The sequence below is a fragment of the Pterocles gutturalis genome, unplaced genomic scaffold, assembly GCF_000699245.1.
Source record: "Pterocles gutturalis isolate BGI_N339 unplaced genomic scaffold, ASM69924v1 scaffold526, whole genome shotgun sequence".
Classification (NCBI taxonomy): Eukaryota; Metazoa; Chordata; class Aves; order Pterocliformes; family Pteroclidae; genus Pterocles; species Pterocles gutturalis.
In genome coordinates this window covers 39,963-62,285 of record NW_010099910.1, presented here as the reverse complement: position 1 = coordinate 62,285, position 22,323 = coordinate 39,963, and the positions used below count along the sequence as shown (strand labels likewise).

At 39.4% G+C, this 22,323-nt stretch overlaps 1 protein-coding gene across 1 annotated transcript; it reads right to left on the bottom strand.

The window, feature by feature from the left end:
- Positions 1-3,917: 3,917 nt before the first annotated feature.
- NUDT14 (nudix (nucleoside diphosphate linked moiety X)-type motif 14) lies at positions 3,918-21,620 on the bottom strand (the record flags this gene model as incomplete). The annotated part of the gene is made up of 3 exons (XM_010077553.1): positions 3,918-4,158; positions 16,023-16,260; positions 21,556-21,620. Coding segments are annotated over 3 exons (544 nt in total), but the record flags the coding sequence as incomplete, so codon positions are not given.
- Positions 21,621-22,323: the final 703 nt, after the last annotated feature.

The window sequence follows — 22,323 nt, the reverse complement described above, 5'->3', positions numbered from 1 at the left end:
AGACTTTTATGGCCACAAAGGCCAAGTCGCACCTGCTAACGGTTGTGAATAGACTTGCAGACAGCACCAGGTGTGCCATTTCAACAGTTTCACAACTGGGTGTGCCTTTCATCTATGTATAGAGCCCCGGCGAGGGGATGAAGCGTGCTCAGCAATTGTCCTAATTTAGCAAAAATCCTATTTGTCCAGCGGGTCGCCCTGCTCGGTCGGCACGTGTATTTCAGGAGCAATTATATCGGTTGCCCTTGGCCTGGCCCCGGTGGTGGCCCTGCGGGGAATCGGGGAATGCTGCTTTTATGGTTGGTGGGGAGGGATGTAATGAGGGAGCGGGTGACAATGCCTGTCTGGGAGAACACTTCCAGCGGCGCACGGAGCATCCCCACCAGCCTGGGAGGGTGAGGGCAGCCAGGGCACCCCGCGCCCCAGCCCTGCTCCTGCCCCCACCGACCCCGCAGTGTAGTGCTGCTCGTCTATTGAAAGCGCCAGCCTTTTAGAGAAGGCGTTTTGATCATATCACTGTTCAGTGCTTAACACCGTGAGACCTGGGAGGAGCTCAGGGCTTGTAGGTGCTTTACAAACAGGGTAATAAATGACAGTAACGAACGAGGTCCGTGTACTTGCAAGGTGCTGGTTATGTCTCTTCTGCCACCTCATAGTGAGCCCGACAGCAACATCACATTCGAGATTTTATAATTTCAGGCTTCATTAGAAGTCTGAGTCATAATTTAAAGTTCATTAGATTATCTCTATATCCCAAAGCCACATCATAAAGATGAGAGAGATGCTAAGATTTGTTTTTTCAATGCAGACCAGTTGATTGTACTCAACAGAAGAAGTTGATCTCATGGGGATGGTTGGATGAGATCGGATAAGAGTTTTGCAGGCTGGAGTCAGTATTCATTAGCAGCAAACAAGGACCCTGTTTCCGAACTGTCCGCTCCCCATGGACATTGTGTGGTGGCACGTCCAAAGGATGCGTCTCAAACACTGACGTAATTTCAAGGTTCCATTAGAAGCACTTTTTTCCTGCCTGGGCTTGGCCGATGTATATTGGATTTGCTCCAATTATGATCTTTGAAATGAGCCCTGATGAGAGACGTGACGCCTGAATTGCTCTGGTTTTATTTTTATAAACATGAGTGATCTACTGTTTTGAAAAAAGTTCAAGCCCTTTCTCCTGCATTTTTAGACCTTCCTATTTCCTTACAAAAATCCCCAATAAAATTAACAGGGAACAAGGAAAAGGATGAAGGTACACTTAATATTGCAAAGCCAAACACCAGCTACAGCATCGCTTTATGTACAGCTGTCACTGTATTGCATCGCTGCCTTTTCTGTAGGAAACTCATAAATTGTGGAAGAAAACCATAGTTATCCCTTGACTATTTTGTTTCTGTTTGAGAGTTACAGACTGCGGGGATGGCCGGGCAGAGCACAGGGCTTGGCAGTAGCATCCCTTGAGGTGTAAAGGGAGGGACAGGCAGAGCACCTTGGAGTAGGCAAAATATGCAGGTTTCAAACTGTTCAGCTGCAGGATGTGCCGCCAAGGCACGACCAGCGGGCACCAGATTTTAGCACCTTCATGCTCCCCCTGGGCTGGGTATGGCCACGTGCTCTCTCTGGTGGCCCAGCAGCCCATTGTTCATGGTGTGCATGTTGCATGGTGGCACAACAGATCCAGCACTGGCTGACTGCCTCCTCCAGGGAGGGCCTGATGAGTCCAAACCCAATGCAGGTGCCAAGACTTGAAGGCACTTCTAGACAGACTAATGAGTGAAATGTGTATTTAGTCTGATGAATCACACCTTGGATGCTTGTCACACACGCGGGTGGGTCAAAGCCTTGGGCTCTCCCCAGGGCTGTTAGTACAACGTGAGTGCACCTTGTGAAGCACTGACTCCAGGTCCTGGCTGTGGCAGGGGAGGGAATGTCTGACTGGGGGAAAGATCTCACCATCGCATGAAGAGCCTCATTAGAAGTAAAGACTTGTCCATTTGTAATTCTAGGGCAAATGGTACAAATACATAAATGCTGCTTTGAAAAGTTTCAAACTCTGATCACCCTCCACTACACTGATTTATTTTTCCAAATTACTGCATTATGTAGCAAAAAAGGCTTTTGATGTGTATACGCATGCACTCATTAGCTTGACACCAAACCGATCAACAAGCTACTGTGTAATAATTTTGACGGAATCAAAACTTTGATAACTTCAGGCTGGAATAAAATACATTATTTATTTTACATACTGTAGTAGTTCAGAAAGGCCTTGGCAGCAATCAGGACGCATTATACTGGACACCATAAAGACAAAGAGAAGTGGAGACCCCACCTTAAACCACCTTACAATGTAAATACATCAGACAGACAGAATTTATTTACTTTTCACGATAACTCAGCCCTTGACTCACCACAGACCAGGCACAGCTGAACACAAATGTGTCTGAACTTTCACAAAAGGTGTCTGACTCCCACAGAAGAAGGCTGCTCTTTCTCCAGTGGCTTTCCAAGGATCTTCCCTCCCTGTCAGAAGAATAACCAGCAAGTACCAGTCCTAAAAGCATTTTTTAAAAAAATTATTTCTTTAGACACCTATTTAGATATGCTGTGATTTTAAATCCGCCACTGGATACCATCGTGCATCTGTACTGCGTTTATTCCAGGTGCTGTATGAAAGTTTACATATTCACAGTACTCATCTTCTGAACATATTTAGTACCTCAGTAATCCCAGAAGCACATATAATGTAGGCATGTTAATTAACTCAGTGAAGAACTTAAACCAGTGCATAATTAAATTGACAGACTTTTCATTCATGCTCTTTAACAGTTTCACATGACAAATAGTCCACATCTAAACTACGTTGATAGAACAAATAATATACATCCTAATTAGGTCACTTTATTAAATCTAATTGTGTTGCTCAGTACGTCTGTGCAGGTTGTACAGGCTTCAATGTAAACTGGTCAAGTGATGATAAAATCTCTCCATAAAGCACTTCTGATAATTCGATTTCAAGGAGCGTTATCTGAGGGGTAAGTCCCATTCTTCCCATTTGGGCGATAAGGAAACAGACCACAGAACACCTCAGAGAAATCACTTCTATTAGTCACCTCAGAGTCAAATGACAAGAATTTGGCCTCTTAAGTCCTGCTCTGGAGGACAAAGTTTGATCTAATTAATCAGGTATTACCCATAAAACAAACAAAGAAGCATATGTTCCAGTAGGAGCCCCCAGCATTCATCCCTCTGTCACCATCACTGCTGCTCAGCACTACAGCAGGAACAAACAGAAGCACATAATCTTACAGCTGGTCTATTGTCAAAATGACACATTAGCAGAAGGATTTACGGACATGTTTGCTTATGAAATAAAGGTTCACATGTTCAGAAATGCAAACGTTTTCTCTGCACAGGAGCTACACACAATAGAGAAAGTGCTCCCTGAAAGCTGTGCAGAACTCGGACATGTAGTTATGGTATCTGTGACTATTAAGGTTTTCTGCCTCCCTCCCCCCCCAAAAAAAAATATCAGAAACTATGGTGAATACACAGCTGTCAGTTTGTACAGACCACAGTGACAGGCTGGTATAGCAGCTGCACTGAGGTCCTGAGCAACTCTTCAAAAGTGTTAGAGCAGTGCCATGAAAAAGGAGAACTGGACATGGTTACTTAGCCTTTGGGCAAAAAATCAACATTTGCCTCTAGGAGGCAAATCCTGGCCCCAGTGAAGCCAGTAAGTGTTTTGCTAATGATGGAAATTGGGTCAGGATTTTAACTGAGATTTTCCTTCCAAGTTTCTTTCAAGAAAGATTTTCTCTGTGAGAAGTTGAGTTGATCGAGGCAGGCAGATTTGCAGTTTTCTGTATCCAGAGAACCAGCAGGAAAGCTTTGTGTAAAATCATGGTGCTTTGATTTTACTTTTTTGGTAGCTTGGGTGCTATGTTGGTTTGGAACCACATGAAGCTGAAGATGACACCCATCGTCTTTGGGAGACTCTCATCATAAGCAAACTTCATGGAGTCTTCTAAAGGTATTTCTACAACTTCAATCAGCTCTCCTTCTCCAGGCTGGCCACCTCCTTCACCAGTTTTCATCTGGTCTGTTACTTCTGCATAAAATAGTGTCTGCCTAGAACCTGTCACACCAACTCCAGACCTGGAAAAAAACAGAGGAAATTTTGGTTTCGATAAAAAGAAGGTACCTAGGAACTAGAAATGGAAACCTGAGTCCTTAACTTGTGTCACTAAGCAACATCAAAATGCCAGTCCTCACCCTCCATTAATGTTATTTAGAACCTATAAATGCAATTATGCAGAAATTGATTGCCATCTTCATATAGAAACACCAACGCTTCTGAACACAGGTGCATATGAAATGGACCTGTCTTCAAACATATTCTGCAACTTTGGAAAAACATTAATTTGGGAGAATATAAAAAATGTTTTCAAATTGGTGAGCAAATGTTCTACATCTCCTGAAGTCAACAGAATTTTTTTCAGCTGACCTTCGTGAGAGATGGACTGCAGAATGACTCAGAGATTTACAAACAACTGAATGAAGCTCCTCAGTGTATCTGTGTACATTTTTGTTTGTTTTTACACAAATATTTAGATTTTTTTACTCTTAAGAAGATTATGTCCATTCACAGCTGGAGTCCTCTACTCATGGACTGGATAGGAAAAAGAACAGAAAGGCAGCCTGAGAGTCTTTCTCTCTCCTTCCTGAACTTTAACCTTGACCCAAATGGACCACTGTAAGCACACATGTATCTGAAGTAATTCAGAATCCCTGCTAAATTTGCTACAGTGGATTTAGTTAAGGATATTTTAGATTATGTGGTCTTTCTTCAGCTAGACTGCTTGCTGTGTTTTATACTTCTTATTTGTTAATCCTCTATTTCCTTAGGACTATTTCATTTAAGTATTACTAAATAAGGGATAAGTACATAATCCACTCATTTAGTCCTTCCAAGAAAATATTCACATCATAATCACAACTTCTTCATTTCACATGATTACAAGTGACTTTTCACATTGAATCTGGATCCAAAGTTCACTGAAACTATGAATGAGGCATTAGGGTAAGCTGAAAAATTAGCTTTCATATTATTATACATACAGAGGATTCTAAGATTTGTAGCAGTGTTATGATCTTAGAGTGTATATCAATACTTACGCAACCATTAGTCAACTAAGTCTTTCAGTTAATCCAGCACAAATCACACCCCATAGCAGGAGTTAATCATTTCTCTCTCTGTTTTCTAAGAACATTGGCAATTATTTTGTTTGGAGAATTAATAGTGATTATTGAAGTTGATTTCTTCCACCAATATGCACTTTTTTTAAAACACAGAACAGGGACTGAAGCAGTGAATTCTTCTAAAATTACTTCTGATATATTCTGTGACTTTGGACAGGATGTTCACCCCTCCAGGATCATTCCTGTGTATCTAAGAAGAGAAACTTAACCATCTTCAGCACTTCCAGGAACTCTGAAGGCGGCTATGGGATTTTCTCCATTCTGGGCTCATCATTTTATTTCAGTGTCAGTAGTGGGGTTTTTTGATATGTGTTTTAACCAACAAAATGTGACCTACTAGGATGCAGCAAGAGGCCAGACTAACAGTTTTCCCTCACTCTTCCATTTTCACTGAAGTACATGACCTCCTTTTCAGTCAACCTGATTCAGCATTTACTTTCCCTATGGATCTCTTTTCTGCAACCACTGTCCTTGGTATTTGCACACTAATTCTGGTGTCCATCAGAGGTGGTCTGCCAATAGAAGAGTCATCCAGGGCTGATGATCATCCACAGGCTGTATGTGCGACTGGCACCAGATCAAATGGACTCAGGACTCCCCATGACACACTCCCTTTCCCTTCTCTAACGGGAAGCTGCCTGGAAGAATAATCAGCTGTGCTGCCACTCATCTCACCTCAACTGAAGATCCAAGCAGCAGACAGACCACCACAAATGCAGTCTTTGAAAGCAGCAGGAGTTGCACACTGGGCCCACCATGCTGGCTTAATCATTCTGATCTCATTATAAAAGTAAGGTAGATTCATTTTTCATCAAGTTGCTATCAGCAACCGGCTCTCAAATGTTGGAATGACATTTTTTATGCTCATGTGCTATCAGTGCCCTTTCTGCAATGAGGATGACGGCACACTTTACTAGATTCAATTTGTGTTAAAAGACAATATATTTTTCTTGGTATTATCAAGTAATAATTGCTTGTTAAAAAGCAACACTGAAATACTGATGAAGAGCAAACAGATCTATTTCACAATCCATCACAGCTGGCTATTTAAGCTCTAGTCATTCAGTGAACAGTCTCCCCCAGCTTATTCACCTTGGTGTCTCTCACTGACCACTGACCCGTGCGCTACCCACTCTTCACCATCGTTGCCATGTCTGTTGGAAGGAGCCTCACTTGAGAGAACATATTTGTGATGGAATAGTACACTGCTCAGTTTTTGTTCCCTCTTTTCCTTCATCTTGTGTGAGGAGGCAGAAAGGATTGTATTTTATCCAATCAACTAGAGATCAAGATCTGTTTGTCTCACTACATAGTGATTACTTGCTCTTCAATTGTTTCTGCAAGAACTGCATTTTTAGTAATTAAATAAACATAGGAAGCCTGGGGTTCAGAGTTTGTTTTTTAGGTAACTGATAATAAGGATGAAAAACACATGTTAACTTATACTGTAAAATTTGAAAGACAAAGAATGCAGCTAGCTCGTTTTCACAGGTACTATGAATAAACACAGGACTATGCATTTCTGATGAATGTCAAGTCTGAGCTTCATCTGGGGTGCCCCACCTGGAGAGGAAAAATGCTCTTAAACAGAGTATATCCATGTCCACCTGATATTATGTAAAGGTTAGATATAGAAAAATAGAGACTTTATTCAAGAAGCCCTTCTATAAGAACATTCTGGCTTGATTATTTACAGCATAATCCTCTATACCACCTGTGACCATTTACTTACAAAATAGCTGCAGCTGTGGAAATCACAGAAGTTAATTTTCCACACATCTTTTCTTTAAAGTAAAGGAAAGCAGCGTCCTGAGGTGCTACACCGTAAGATTCCTGCCACTGTAGCTCAAATAGCATGGAGTGATTTCAATGTGCCGTTATTTCATTGTATTTACTCATATGACACTTCCATTTAATCAGTGTTTCTTTTCTTATGAACTAAATACATCGAGAGTGGCTACTACGCTGAATATACTTAAAAAAGGAAAGCACTGGACATCAATGTTATATGCCCAAAGTGATGGCATTTCTTCACATATACTGGCCTATCATTTGCCACAGAAACCAATGAAAAATTTGCAACAATACATATTCAAGGCAGGACATACCCACATGTCCATTCTTTCTTATTGGATTACCTACTTTATCTTGCTCTGGTGCAACTTTGCCATGAGTTACTCATCAAAAACTAACAAAAACATCCAAATGAGTTCTAAATAAAATCAAAGAGTGCTGGTATTAATACGCTATTTTATTCTACTCTTTGTCCCCGCAAACCAGCAAATTTAACATTTCTACGACTACTTAGAATCCTCTCACTATTTAGATGGGTGACTGTGGAGACTATTCCATGACATTATTTATGCACATATTCACAGCTTTTATCGTCTAACTACAGATCTGTTTCAATAGTTTCAGAAAGAGGTTGAAAGATACAGGAATATACTTTAATTCATAAAAAAGGCATATTTCTTACCTTTTAAAATTTGATATTTCTTTCTCTAAATGCTCTGACCTGCTCTGCCAGTTGATCATTTTTGCATGGATCCATGTGGAATGCCCTTTACTAAAATAAATATTCTCCATATTGCCTACTGCTGTCTTTCACAACATTTCTAGACTCTTAGATATTAATTTATCCTGCCTGTCCTTACAGAATTGTCCAAAAATCAATGCTATTGACATTTCATTTGTCTTTTTACCTTTGATTTTTAGAGAAAACAAAAGTTAGCAGGTTTGTTGCTTTGAAGCTGTTCTCAGCCTCCATCTGGTTGAAGTAATAAAGTGATTTAACACTTGGAAAATATATACATTTCAGTGATTTTGGGAAATGGGGCTGAAGGAGGAAGAGAGGAGAGAAGGAGAAGGTGGGCATGGTAAAGAGGCAACAAGCTGCTATTATGTTTTCCGTATGCTTTCAGGTTTATCTGTCACTAGGAACTTCCTATGCTTTTGCACACTTACTTGCACTTTCTGAGAATGATGTTTAAGGAATTTTGATGTGCCTTTATTCATGGTTATATTCCTTTTTCTGCTACATTCTCCCTCTATCCCAGGTCTGTGACATACGCTTTTCCTTGCCCTAGTATTTCACGTTACAAATAAAATGCTTTTGCCACAGTCTGAAATGAGTCACCTATTAACAGATTACAGCTATATTCATTAGCTTTGCATCTGTGGAAATCACAGGGGTCAGCACACCCGAACTGCAAGTGATGAGTTTCACCCTGGGAAAACCACCTTCCTGATAAAGGTGCCTTCCCAGGACAAGAGAGGCTTGGTTTGGGGGAGGGCAAGCGGGGTCTGAACTCACAAGCACTGGCCCACGGTGAGCCTTGGGGCTTCAGTCTCACTCCACGGGTTTAGCACCATGCTGCCCAGACCAGGCATGTCATGGCTCATACTGACCCAGACCTACTAAGCCTGGCTTGACCTAGCTGATTGTTCCAGATGTATTTTGATATGTCTGTATAGTGCTTGACTCTTATTTACCACTGTGGGACGAACGCAAATGATCCATACAAAACACAGCTCTGTCTTCCTCGTCTCTTTATCATGAGGATCAGTTTCCTCTGAGAAGTTTATAGTTGTTTCAATTAACAGCTACACGACTGACAAACACTCTTTGTCAAATCATTAGGGCTTACGCTCACAAACTCTGTAATTTCAACAGAGAGGTGTTTTTAAAACCAAAAGTCTATTAGCACTAAACTTTTATCGTTGCTTCAGAGACAGTTAGAAACCCCCAATACCTTTGGCAACAGCGAGTCTAAGAATGTAAGCATGTCAAAGTAAGGATACCAAAGTGGTATGGTTTTCATCACAATAGTAACTTAAATGTAAGTTTAACACATCAAAACAAGATTGTATGCTGCATTCCCATGTTTCATCTTAAATAAAACACTCAAACACTGTGATTTAAATCATGCTATGGCTTTCAAAGCTGTGGGCAACACACTTGTGGGGAACAGCACAGCGGAGAAGCAGCTTCTGCAGAATGACTGCAAAGTGCTTCTCCTCACCTCCTGCCCAGAGGTGGGACTGCCTGGCAGAAGGAGGCTGTAACTAGAGTATTTTCTGTCCACCTCCTTCTTAGACCAGGGAAAACACAAGAGACAGACTGTCACTCCAATCTGTTTTCAAAACACAGCAATAGCAGCTATCACATGGTCTTTGTTTAGCTCTTCCCTTAAGTGCATGAGGAAATACATAGCACATGAAACAGGGCTCACAAAATGGGACTTTTCACTTGTCGTATCTAAGCTCATAAGCATAAAGATACATTACATACATATATTTATCACAACTGGGTAATAGTATCTTATTGCTTTAAAAAAAAAAAAAAAGTTTAGTGGTGCCTAAAAGCCACAAGTGTGATTGAGTCTACCTTACACGTTTGCTTGTGCTCAGTAACAGTGAGTTTCTTCCTCAAACTGAGTGTGTGCGCACATGGGTTCATCTATGCACACACACGCATTTGTAAGCAGGGTCAAAATTTGAAGCACGTTCTCAAGATCAGCTTTGCCTTCTTCTCATGTCCGGGTGCTCATCTATGCCAACCAATTATTACATTGTAACTATTACATTCATAAATCTTACATTTTTAATTTGAAGGAACAAGTATGAGAAACATATGAGAAAATAAACTACTCTGCTCCTCTGCTGCAACATGGGGAACAAACAGACTTATCATTATGAAGACTTATTAGTTTAACTCAGATTTCTGATAGACAGCAATTAAAAGCTAAATTTCTCATAATTTCTTAATATTTAACAAATATAAAATCTATAAACAATCAAAGATTACCTGTTCCTATCAACACAGAAATACATATTTTGGTTTTAACCTGACATAGTTAATGTGAAAATTCCTACATGCAATATATCCTTTGACAAGATGCAAGCCATCTGGATGCAGGATTTGGGTATATAACAAATACATAATTAATGTTTACAAATAAATGCGACACAAATCTCTGTTATTTATGCTGAAATCAAGATTTAGGCATGCAACATGTAAACTGATGAACGGTGACATGCAGATCCTATTGTCACTTCTTAGGACCTTTGTGCAGTTCTGACATTATAAGCAGCAGGTGCAGGAAAAAAGCAGAGAAGTAATTAACATAAAATTATATTACATTATGCCATCACCCAACAGGTGTTCTAGCAGGTGATCTTTCTAATTATAATGCACTCCAACATTTTCAAAGCTATTATTCTTTCTACATAATAACCTGTGAATACAAACCATTTTTCCCTCATTGCACAGAGGCTAATAGCCATAGCACCGTAATTGGAACATCCAATATTAATTCTCTGAATGCTCTTCTTTGTTGTGTACTTTTGGGAAAAAATCAAATGTAGGAAGATTAAAGTAAGTACCTATGTTAATATAGTCAGGCCATTAAACTAATCCATCTGATTTTTTTGCAGCAGGGCTGAGAACCTGCAGCTCCTATTGTATCCAATTCATAGCCAAGAGTTTATTGCAGTCTCTGGGAGAAAATAAAGATGGAATGAAGGTAAAAGGAAGGTGAACCACAAGCTCTGGTTCAACTTTCTCCTGATGCTCTGAGGTGTTATTTAAGTCCAAAAAATTTTATAAATATTCTTCAAGAAGACCAAAATTTTCAAGAACTAAAAGAAAATAATGTACGTTGCAATGGCAATAATAACATCTCTAACAACAACAACAACATATTTCCCTGCCCCTGCCTTGTAAGGAAACAAGTCTCAAGGAAGATAGCTGGAAGTACTTCAAACTTAGAAACTAACAGACAGCTGTATTTCACATGGGATTCAAACTGAAAACTGCTGGGATACCATGATAGATAGAAAAATTTGTTATATCTGATATACAAGTAAGTCCAAAGTTGTTCACTTAAAAAAATTCGCATTTAGGAAAAAAACAAACAAACAAACAAACTGGAGGGAAGCTCATAGATTTCTTTTAGAGCTTTTAAAAATGAACAGTTTAACTGGCAATCATTTTCACGAAGCCTCAGTTTACAACTATACCACTAGAGTATTAGCTTCATTTTATTATTGAGCTAAATGCTTCCCTTACGCCCATCGTATCTACCACCTATGCTATTTTTGACTGAGGCCATACGTATAGTTGGTAAGACCTCAACACATCAGTAGGCATCAAAACTTTCAGGAAGCCTCCAAAAGTAGATTAGTTTCTGCAAGAATTGAAAACAAACTTTTTGTAATACCAAAATGAGGTTACTTTTTGTATGCCAAGCACAAAAGTAGCAATTTGTGTAGCCACTGTAAGAAGAGGAAACTCATCACACAGGTTGCAAACAATACAGTTTTTTTTCAGAATGAGTCCTGCCTCCATCTACACATCAAAATGAGCCATTTGCATTTAAATTCACCTTCTGGCTGGCATTTTTCTATAATAGGAATAGATATTTCCACTTCTTCAAAGTGTGATTCCAATGACCTCCTCCATTCAAATCTCTCTTAATATCTTTGTCTTTCTTGTTATCTGTTCCCAATCCAGTCTCCTCCATTCACGCACGCCATACTGTCCTCCTGCTGCTGGAACAACTTGTTCCAAAGACTCTTACTCAGCTAGTGTAAATTTCCCAGCTCCTGGCTTCTTTCCTGATTTCTCCTTGACTCCACAGCTACTCTGTGGATCATTCAAGGTAATTAAGTCTGAGATCTGGTTAATTCAGTGCCTGGTAATTAAGTCTGAGATCTGGTTAATTCAGTGCCTGACTTCTATCTGATGGGTATCATGTCACAAGAGCTTTGACACAGCTTAAGAAAGGGGTGCAAGGGCTTATTTGTATGGGCTTCTGAAATACCTGTAGCAGTATTGTAGTTAATTTTTTCTGATTAGATGAAAAATCTATAAAAAAAAAATTCCCCTAAAACCACTGCTGTAGCCCCTGATAGTAAATGAGAAAAAAAAATTAATACCATCAGATGACCTCCAATCTTTACTGCTCCCACTGCTTCTGAACAGAGCAAAGTTCTGCTTGAATACAGTCTAAGTACGTTCCTCGTTTTGTTAAAGCGAATTCTTCTCCACCACAATTAATGTACTTCCCCCAAGTCCATTTAGCTTTCAGCCCATGTTTTTCCTCTGCGTTGTTCTTTCATTTCTTCTTCCTCTTTTTCTACTCAAGGATTTTCTATGCCATTCTTCCCCTTAGTCTAAGTTCTCCCTATGCACGGTCCATGCCCTCCCCCTTTTAATCCATTAGCCATAGAACTATACTGACCTCCCTAGCCAAAACTGTTTCTCCCTTTACACTTGATGCATCTTCTGCTTTCCATGTCCTTCTGTCAGATCTAGTTCAAGTCCTGTTTTTATTCCAGCCAGGCAATTTCCTTCTCATGACCATGATTCCAAAAAGGGGTGTCATTAGGAGCACAGGACAGCTCCTTGCTTTCAGACCAAAGGGTGTGATGACACAGAAACCCTTGTTTGTAAAAAAGCCTTTTCACCATGCACACAACTCTGAGTTTTTAGCAACAAAATCTAAAATACTTGACTCAGTAATTATTAATTATAGTTACGTAAATATTTTAATGTTTTTTGTTTGCATCAAGAAAGGAACAACAGCTAACAGATTTGTCAGGAATATATCAAGTGCAGTCAAATAAACATCAGCTATAATAGAGTAACAGGTCTTGTGCATAGAGACAGCAACACAAACAATGTAACTTCAGTTTATCAAGGCTTTGAACGCTTTCTAATGTGAGTTTCATTAAGAAGTTCGGAGATCATGATATACTTAGAAATCAAAGAAGCTGTGAAATAGGTGTAAAACTAGTATGAAAATGGTACTCATGGAATGGATATCACTGTCAATTTTGAAATACAAACTAAATTGGATTCTACTGGGGACCATCCTCCATTCAATATAATTCAATATTTTGTTTTAGGACTTGTATGTTGAAATGCAGACTGCAGGTAGCAAAGCTGAGACAGATTATTTATAAGAAGCTAGAGATGAATATTAGAATTCAAAATAATCCCAGAAACTGGGAGAAATGGTCTGAAAAAATACGATGCAATTCCATAAAGGTAAGTTCAAGGCTCTGTGTTCAAGCAGTGATAACGAACAGCACAAATACAGACATGAGGTGAATGACGGTGCAGTACTGCTACAGAAAATAGTTTTGAGATAGGGAAGGCATTGCGGACCGTAAATCAACAATGTAATGCCACTGCAAAAAAAGGTAAACATCATATTACAGCATATAAACAAAATCATCTGTAAGACTAGGGAAGTAATGCTCCCACTCCATCTGACACTGGTAAAGCCCTCGCTAAAATACTGCGCTCCACTTTGGGCACTGTGTTGTTGGTTGGTGTATTTAAGAAATACACCAACCAGATGGAGAGAAGGCAGAGGACAGCAGAAGGAATGATCAGACATCTAGAAAACATGGTCTAAAGAGAAAGCTTAAATCAACTAAGGTAGTTTTGCATAGGCAAAGATAAAATAAAGGGGAGTCATGTTCAAACAAATACATGGAAGGTGCAGAAGTACTTCATGTCCACTGGGAACAGAGTAGTAAGTCTCAGACTTGAAGTAAAGAGAGGGAAATTCAGGCAAGACATGAGGAAAACCTTGCTCATGATACAGGTAGTAAGACACTTCAGACAAAATGCTGCAACCCTCCAAGAGAGGCTATGAAATGATCGGATTTTAGAGAAAGCACAGATGCACATTTGTCAGAAGTGTTTTAAATCTGAGTCTGAACTTTGGAAGAGGAGCAGTCTAGATGAGAACCTCCCAAAATTCCTTCCAATTCTGTTCTCTAAGACTTCTCTCTGACCTGATGCACTGGATCAATAAATAATATAGAGCAACTATTACATGGCTCACTGGGGTGGCAGATAATAGTACAAGTGTATGATGTATTGTAATTATTAACAGCATGCATATGCATTAATGTAACACTTTATGTCAATGCTTTGATTGACAGTCACAGCATGAAACAGCAGCATAAACCATTTTGAAAAACCTGTCAGACTTCAAAAAAGGCCAGAAATTCTTATATGTAATATAGCCATTACAGAAGAAACATCCTTAGCAGACCATAGGGGAACCAAACACTTCCCGTCTTTGCATCAAATCCTCAAGGATTAGACTGATATGGCTGAAGGAAAAAGAACAGGACACTCCTAATAGGAAGACCATAACATTTAGAATAAAATTCTAATACAGAGCATAGGAACTCCAACAAAGAAATGCTAAAATACCATCTCTAAGGCTTCAAACTTTTGTATTAATCTAAAAAAGTATATACTGTACAGGTCATTCTGACTTCAGCATGGATCTCCACGGACAGAAAGCTGTGCCCACATAGACAAAGCAGGACTGGGGATTAACATATTAAGTGCCCTTTGCACTGGTCTCAACAGAGAAAACTCCAACTGTATACTCCCTTTGCAAGTCAGTGCAATTAAAAAACCAAAAAGGCAACTGAAAGAACAACCACCTGTAAGATACAAAGACACTTATCAACCAAAAAACATACAGTGTTTTAGCCAGATGTAAATCATTGATGTTGAGTCAAACTTCTACACTGAAGCTACAAACTTTTAGAACCCCAGAAATTACATCCTACTTTTCCTATGTTGTGTTTGTATACACATACATACATATGCATATTACATATCTGCAAGCTACAGCCTGTCAGTGTGACCAACCTACAAAATTCTATGGACAGCTTTTGCTCATAAATCTAGAAGACACTTTTTCTTTCAGTAGAACAAACTCTTCATCTAGTTTCAATGTGTTGTAAAAGACAGCTCCTGTGATTCACCCCCTCCCCTCAACAGAAGCACTGCTTGTTAATCCAGCAGGAAATAACATTTGCCAGGATTGACAGCTGTGGATTTGTATTCAATTCCCAAATTAAAAACCAATGACAGGGCCTAGTTCAATGGAGATGTCAAGCAAAATAAAGAAAGTAAAAAACCTGCTGCTTTCTCTGTAAAATACAAACATACATATATTTTGGATAATAATACTGAAAGCTGTGAAGGAGATATAATGGGATTAAAGCTGCATGCAAAGTTTCTCCTGAGAGTTTTTTTCCCCCCTCCACCAACTCACATTTTGTATTTTTCCTCTTACATATTAAGTTTTCTTCTTAGTCCTAACACATTTTAAAACATGTTAAAATCTATTTCAATACCTATCTGAAACCCTGAAAAAAATATAATGTGAAAGTTTTCACAGTCAAATCAGAAAAATCTTCATATATAACATTAATTATTGTCCAGATCAAAGAAGGCTTAATTACAGCCCAAATATTATGAAGAGATCTAATGGCACAGGTTCTCATGCTTCTGCAAAATTGTGTTAATGGTAAATCGGAGTCCAACTTGGACAGTTTCTATTGTTAATTAGAATAATAAGAATCAGAGATGGGAAATGCCTGATGCAGTAAGACAGACTGTTTTCTAGCACTGTTAACAAACTGCTCTGAAGAGCCCAATGCAACTTTTCCCAGTTCTAACAGTGTTTGGAATAAATCACACTAGTATCATTCTTACTGGGAATTCAATCCCATAATTATGAGTTTATAATTCTTTAAGTCTCTGTAAATACTCCTCTCACTTGCTCAAAATTACACCTTTCATCTACTTTCAAATTTCCATGTTCCTCCAACACACTGCTTAACTAAGGGAACATGGAACATTAGTTTACATTCAGGCCACTCCAGCAATCTGTGAAACAACAAAATGCAGAGTGTTTAAACTTACTGCTATTTACCTGTAAGAAGTGATCCTCCTTAGGTCTGTAATGGGAACACGATAGCCACACTCTTCTAAGACTTCTTCACATGCAATTTCTTCTAAAGAAAGGTCTGGTTTGTCTACAATGCCAGCACAGAGTTCATAGGTCACTCCTACTACAGCAGGTAAGGGATCCTCTACATGAGAGAAGCTCTCCTTGTCCTGATTCTGAAAGACTTGAGGATGATGCCTTTCCACTTCACACATGTAAACAGCTTAAGAAAAAAAACACAAAAGAAAAAGAAACAAGGCAGGGGGGATGTTAGTTTATTCATATTAAGTAGAAAAAAAAAGATCGTACACAAATTTTGCCTGGAAATTTATAACCATCAGAGTACTTGTGAGTAACAAGGAATTCAGTTGAATTGAAATTATGACACACTGAAACTAGAATTTTAGAGAACAAAGGTTCTCTTGCCATTTCTGTTAAATTATTCTTTAAACTCTATTTGTGCTTACATAATTTGGAATGAATTCTTGCACACCTTAAAATAAACAAATAAAAATTAAAAAAGGGAGCTAGCTCATCCAAGAAGTCGAAGTTGCAGAAGCACCATACCGCTTCCACTTGTTGGGCAATGTGGATATCAGGATTTAATTTAAACTATGCAGTTATCTTGCAGGAAAGTTGGGTCGCACATTATGTACCATGTGCACAATGATGAGTCTTTCAGCCTGTGAACTCAGCTGTTATTTAGAAAGAGTATGAAAAACATGTATGTTTGTCTGGAAAAAAATAAATCCTCTTTTGAACATATAGTTCCTTGCACAGATTCCTGTGTGGAGTCTGAAAAAGTCTTCTTGAATTAATCTACAAACAGTTGCCACTCTAATGCACTCCTAAAGTGCAAATGACAGATTTTAGTCCTTATTTAAGCAAAACCTCTTGCAGATGTCAACAGAACTTTTGCCAGAGTGCGAACTGCAGGACTGGATGTTAACACACAAAGAATCACTATTGGCAATTCCAGATCATTGTAACTTTAACTTACAGGTATGCCCTGGTTTTGGTTGGGATGGAGTTAATTTTCTTCCTAGTAGCTGCTGTAGTGCTGTGTTTTGGATTTAATATGAAAATAATGTTGATAACACACTGATGTTTTAGCTGTTGCTAAGTAGTGCTCATACTAACTCAAAGGCTCTTCAGCTTCCCAAGCTCTGCCAGCAAGGAGGTGCACAAGAAGCTGGTAAGGAGCACAGCCAGGACAACCGACGCAAACTGGCCAAAGGAATATTCCATATCATGTGACGTCACGCTCAGTATATAAACTGGGGGGAGTTGGCCGGGAAGCTGCGATTGCTGCTCGGGACTGGCAGGGCGTTGGTTGGAGGGTGGTGAGCAACTGCATTGTCCATCACTTGTTTTGTAAATTCTTTTATTATTATTTCTTCCTTTGCTGTCCTATTAAACTGTCTTTATCTCAACCCACGAGTGTTCTCACTTTTGTTCTTCCAACTTTCCACCCCATCCCACCAGGGTGGGTGGGAGGGGAGTGAGCAGCTGTGTGGCACTGGGTCGCTGGCTGGGGTTAAACCCAACAATGAATAATCCCACTTGTTTCTTTGAAATTTCCTCATGTCTATCCCCTCCTTGCTTTTCATGAAGGGTTAACATGAGGGTGTTATAAAACACCCTGAATACAACTATTTTAAAATTAGAAATTAGTTTTATTCCATTAAAATATTTTACATGCATATTTCATATACATGTAACATTTCCCATTCTAAATCCTGCATAAACGGTATATAAAAGAGCTCAAGTTATATGGACAAGGTTTTGTTTTTACAGCTAGATTTAGCTTATTATTTCTTAAAACTGTGATATACAACAAGGTCTCTAGAAAAATGTTGTTGCATAAAAGTAAAGTACCACAGTGACTTCTCAAGCACTTGGTCTCCGAGGAAGAATCAGTCTACACCCCAGAAATTTGTGCCTAGGCTCTTTCTGCAACACTTGTGACACCTCAGAAGTGTAGTATAGCAAGATCACCACTTGAAAGGGAGATCTCTAGATAAGTCTATTGTCCAAAACCTAATCTTTCTCCAGAAGTTAAAACTTTCAAAGCTGCTTGTAGTAGGTACCTCTTGGCCTTTGAGATTCAAACAGTTAAGGAAAGGAGCCTCCATTTCTTACTTGAAAGACATGACTAGAGCTCAGTTTTCTTTTTAAAATGCAGCATGAAGGCAGAAAAAAAAAATTACATGCAGACATTGAGGGACAGATTCTTGAAGTGTCTACTGTCATTAAAAACTTCTCAAAGCTATGACAATTACCGTCAATGACAACTACTGCCAAGATCTCTCTGAGATGAGCCAAATACTCTTACGGTTTTATTGCTTTTTTAGCATTGACGTATCCATATCAGTAAACACAAAACCGAACAACACATGCAGCTGTCCCTCTAAAGGACTTGAGCATCCAAACACAATGCAAGTAAGAGTGTGGAGTACAGGAGTATGAAACTGTGATTAAAGTAATTCTCTGTTGCAAGTCTGTTGAATCTCTGAAACCCATCCAGTCATTCCAGCAGGCACCTGCCCTTCTTTTCCCTCAGCACAACTGGGCTCCATGTAGATCAAAACCTACGTTCCCAGAAGGACCTAATCCAGCAGTCCTCTTCAGAGCAAAGCCCTGCAATATGCCAACACTTAAGGCCCAGTAACAGCTTTTCTCTGTAGATAAGGAAGAAAAGAAGCAGTACCAGCCACTTCTATAAGAGAGTCCAAATATTAGAGTATTCACCAAGGAGTCGGAGTACGAATTCAGTATCACCAGGCTCACAAAGGTTCAAACTCCCTTTATCTCTCAGAGATAAGCAAAGTCTAGAAAACCAGTCCAGGTAGCAGGAGTCCCCTACACTTCTCCTGAAGGTGCAAAATTGATTGTACAAGTGATGTCCCAGGGGAGGTAATGTAGTGGATGGAAAAGCAGTCTGTGGCCTGTTGGCTAGGGCACGCTCTTTGGACGGAAACCTGCAACTCTCCTCTTCTGCATCACAGGTTGGCAGCTTATTGCAAATGCCCCAAGAGTTTGGAGAGCAGGAAGCAAGAGCTCAGCTCCCATGACAGTCACCCACCCCCTAGTCCCATGTCTGATCGCTCTCTTGTCTTCCAACGGCTTATGCTACTTTGGTCAGAAACACTTCATCATCACTGGACAGTTTCCTCCATCATCAGATGGACACAGGCAATGAGCAGCAGCACAGGGAGGACTTAAACAATCATCTAGTGCTCATTAAACATCTTGTCTAATTATCCTGGAACCATTCAGCTGTAAGAAGTCTCATAATGGAAACTCCAGTAGAACCAATGTACTTGCCTTCCTTTCTACAAAGCTGGGACAAAGGATAGATGGTTCAACTGAACTCATCAAGTAAGATCACAACTGTTATTCAAAGCAGCCTTGTTAGAGGACTCATACAGGATTTGTTTGCCATCCCTAAAGAAAAGAAAACAACAGTATGGACTGAGGGTTTAGTGGGATTTAGCTGACTGGGGAACGTGATAGTTCTTCTTTAAATTTCTCTTTGATTGCACCAGTGTTTAGTACCTCCTGAAATGGAACATGGCTTATGATTCAGATCTTCGATACTGTTTATTTTAAGTGAATGCAAAAACAAACATCACAATCAATTGAAAGGCCATTATGCTTACAGTGCAAAAAACAGGGCACACGTTCAAAGGTACTAACCCTAGCCTTTCCTAGGAACATATAATTTTATTATATTTGAAATCGTGTGGTCAATTGGCTACCGAAATGAGCATTGCCATGGACCTCTGACAATCAGTCATGGCTGAGGAACTAATACAGAAACTACTGAAATACACCTGTAACTTTTTTCTCTCTGCTTCTTCCAAATGATTCATTCAAGATAATCTAAATCCACAGTGCATTGAAAAATATGGTCCTGTCTGCCTCACCATGGTTGTGTGCTCCCGCCGCCCAAGCCAGCATGAACTCTTTCAATCCAGGCAGATAAACTGCCTAATCCTCAGAATTTTCTGTTTGCAGACATACAAGACCTCTGCTGTGGCTGCATACTGTCTGGTGCTGCCAAAAGGAGTGGGGTGGGAATGTACATACAGGGAGGGAGGACTGCCTTTACAAGCAGCACAGACTTCAGTGGGCAAACCTGATCATGACACTACGCCCCGAGGAAAGGCAAGCACATATGTCATCCAGCACACGTGCAGGGGACGTGCCTGGTGAGTGAGCGGCAGCTGTTTGCTCAGAAGTAACGAGCTATCGCCTTCCCGAGAGCAGTTAGCAATAAGAAAAGTTTCACCATTTATTTTCGCTTTGTGGAGCAGGAACCAAGGCAGACAACAACCATGGAATAGAAATATAATTCTAGTGATGTGAGTAACGTCAGGGCATGGTTGCGATCACTGAACTGCTGTGGGGTGTCCCTACAGCCAGGTTTCTGGGCAGCTCCAGCCTCTGGAATGTTTTAACTTCAAGAACAGTCCAGTCTTTTGAGGCAGATTTGACACTTCCATACAACGATGTAATGAACATGTTGCTGCTCAGTGTATATATATACATATGTGTGTATGTATATATATGCACATATACGAAGGCTTCTGCCTCAAAGAGAGCAAGAGCTATATGAGCCATTTCATTCAGCAGGCAAATAAAAGACATAATTGGATTATTGATAAACAAATAAACAAACATTTTATAATAGTCAATACAGTGCTTCGAGAGAAGTATGCATTGTCAGTGTAACAGTGCTGCACAACACTGAAGAGCCTGTCAATCACTGTCAATAAGAAAGGACAGCATGACACCACCCTACAAAGTTTCCTACAAAGTCTACCGTGAACAGTCTTGAAATGGTCTCTTAGCAACAGTCAGTGAAATATCTTGTGATTTTTTTTAATTAACATGCAGAGAATATGCATTTCATTTTTAACTTCCAGAAAGTAAACATTGCCTTGAGTTAAAATAATTGATACAAAAAAAATTAATAAATTAACCTAAATTCATAATAATAACTGGTAAAATGAAGCTGTCCAAATATTGATGAAAAAGCATACAGTCCTGAATTTTCCATATTTTAAATTCCCAAGTAAACAACACACAATAAGACATTAAAAAAAAACAGGAATATTTAAGACCAAAAAAATAAAAGAGAAATATTATGCTTCTGCACAGAAGCTGCCTACTAAACACTAGCTAGGTCAAGAAGGAACTTGTCAAGAAGAAACTTTTCAAATAAAAGTAAACTATTGCATGATAATTGCAGAGCTGTTTGTAATTTCATCCAAAAGAGGACAATGACTAGCCCAAAAGCAGAATATAGGGCTACCCTGCTCATTCATTTCATCTGTAATGGAAATTTTCCTGGTTAGGAATTCTGACCAACTGAAAAGGGTGGGCTATCATACAAAGAATCAGAATACAGAACAAAGATTTTATCACCACAGATGCACCAACTTTTAACTGCTAAACCCTTAAAAGCTTGCTTCACTACAGAGCAAAAGTAAATCTAAAAAAAGAGGATTACCTGGGCGGAACTGCTTCACCACAACAAAGCACTGCCGGGAAGTATTAAAGATCAGGATTGACACACTGAGGAAGAAGATAAAAAACAAAAGATCAATGCTTTATGAAGGATTAATCCAGAGCTATTAAACTTACATTTTGTGAATTTAATTTTAACTACATAAATACATAGAAGATTTATTACTAAAGCCACAATGCAACAAGATCCTTGTCTAAAATCCAGCAGGAGGGATAGATAATGGGTCATGTTCCCAAAGCCAATGAGAATTTTCTCAAAACTAAGTCACTTTTGTCTTCTGCCATGCAAACAATGCAAGCTACCAAACAATTCCTTCTCCTCAACAGAAGAAAAAAAAAAAAAGTCTAACTCTAGGAATATTGTTGCTAGATAGTAATAACAAGAAAAAAAAACCACTTTAAAAATATAAACTTTTTTTTCCCTTATATCAGTTCCAGATAAGGATAGTCTAATTCTTCGGCACAGTCTAGTCTAATTCTGAGCCAGAGACTGCTGTATGGGCACAGAGCATCTCCTGTCTGTGACTGCTTGCTGAGCTTGGGCCTTGAAACAGACACCATGCAAGTCCAGTTTTGTGCAAATTTAAACCAGAAGCAATTTTAATTGCTACCATATTCAATGGCTTAAAAGTCCCATTTTAATCTTTCCCCCGTCCTCTTTGGTTGTTTTGTCATAGGGAAACCTGACAGGCTGAGTATTTGGAGATGCTCTGAAAGTGTGGAGTACCGATTTCTCTGCTCACTTAAATTA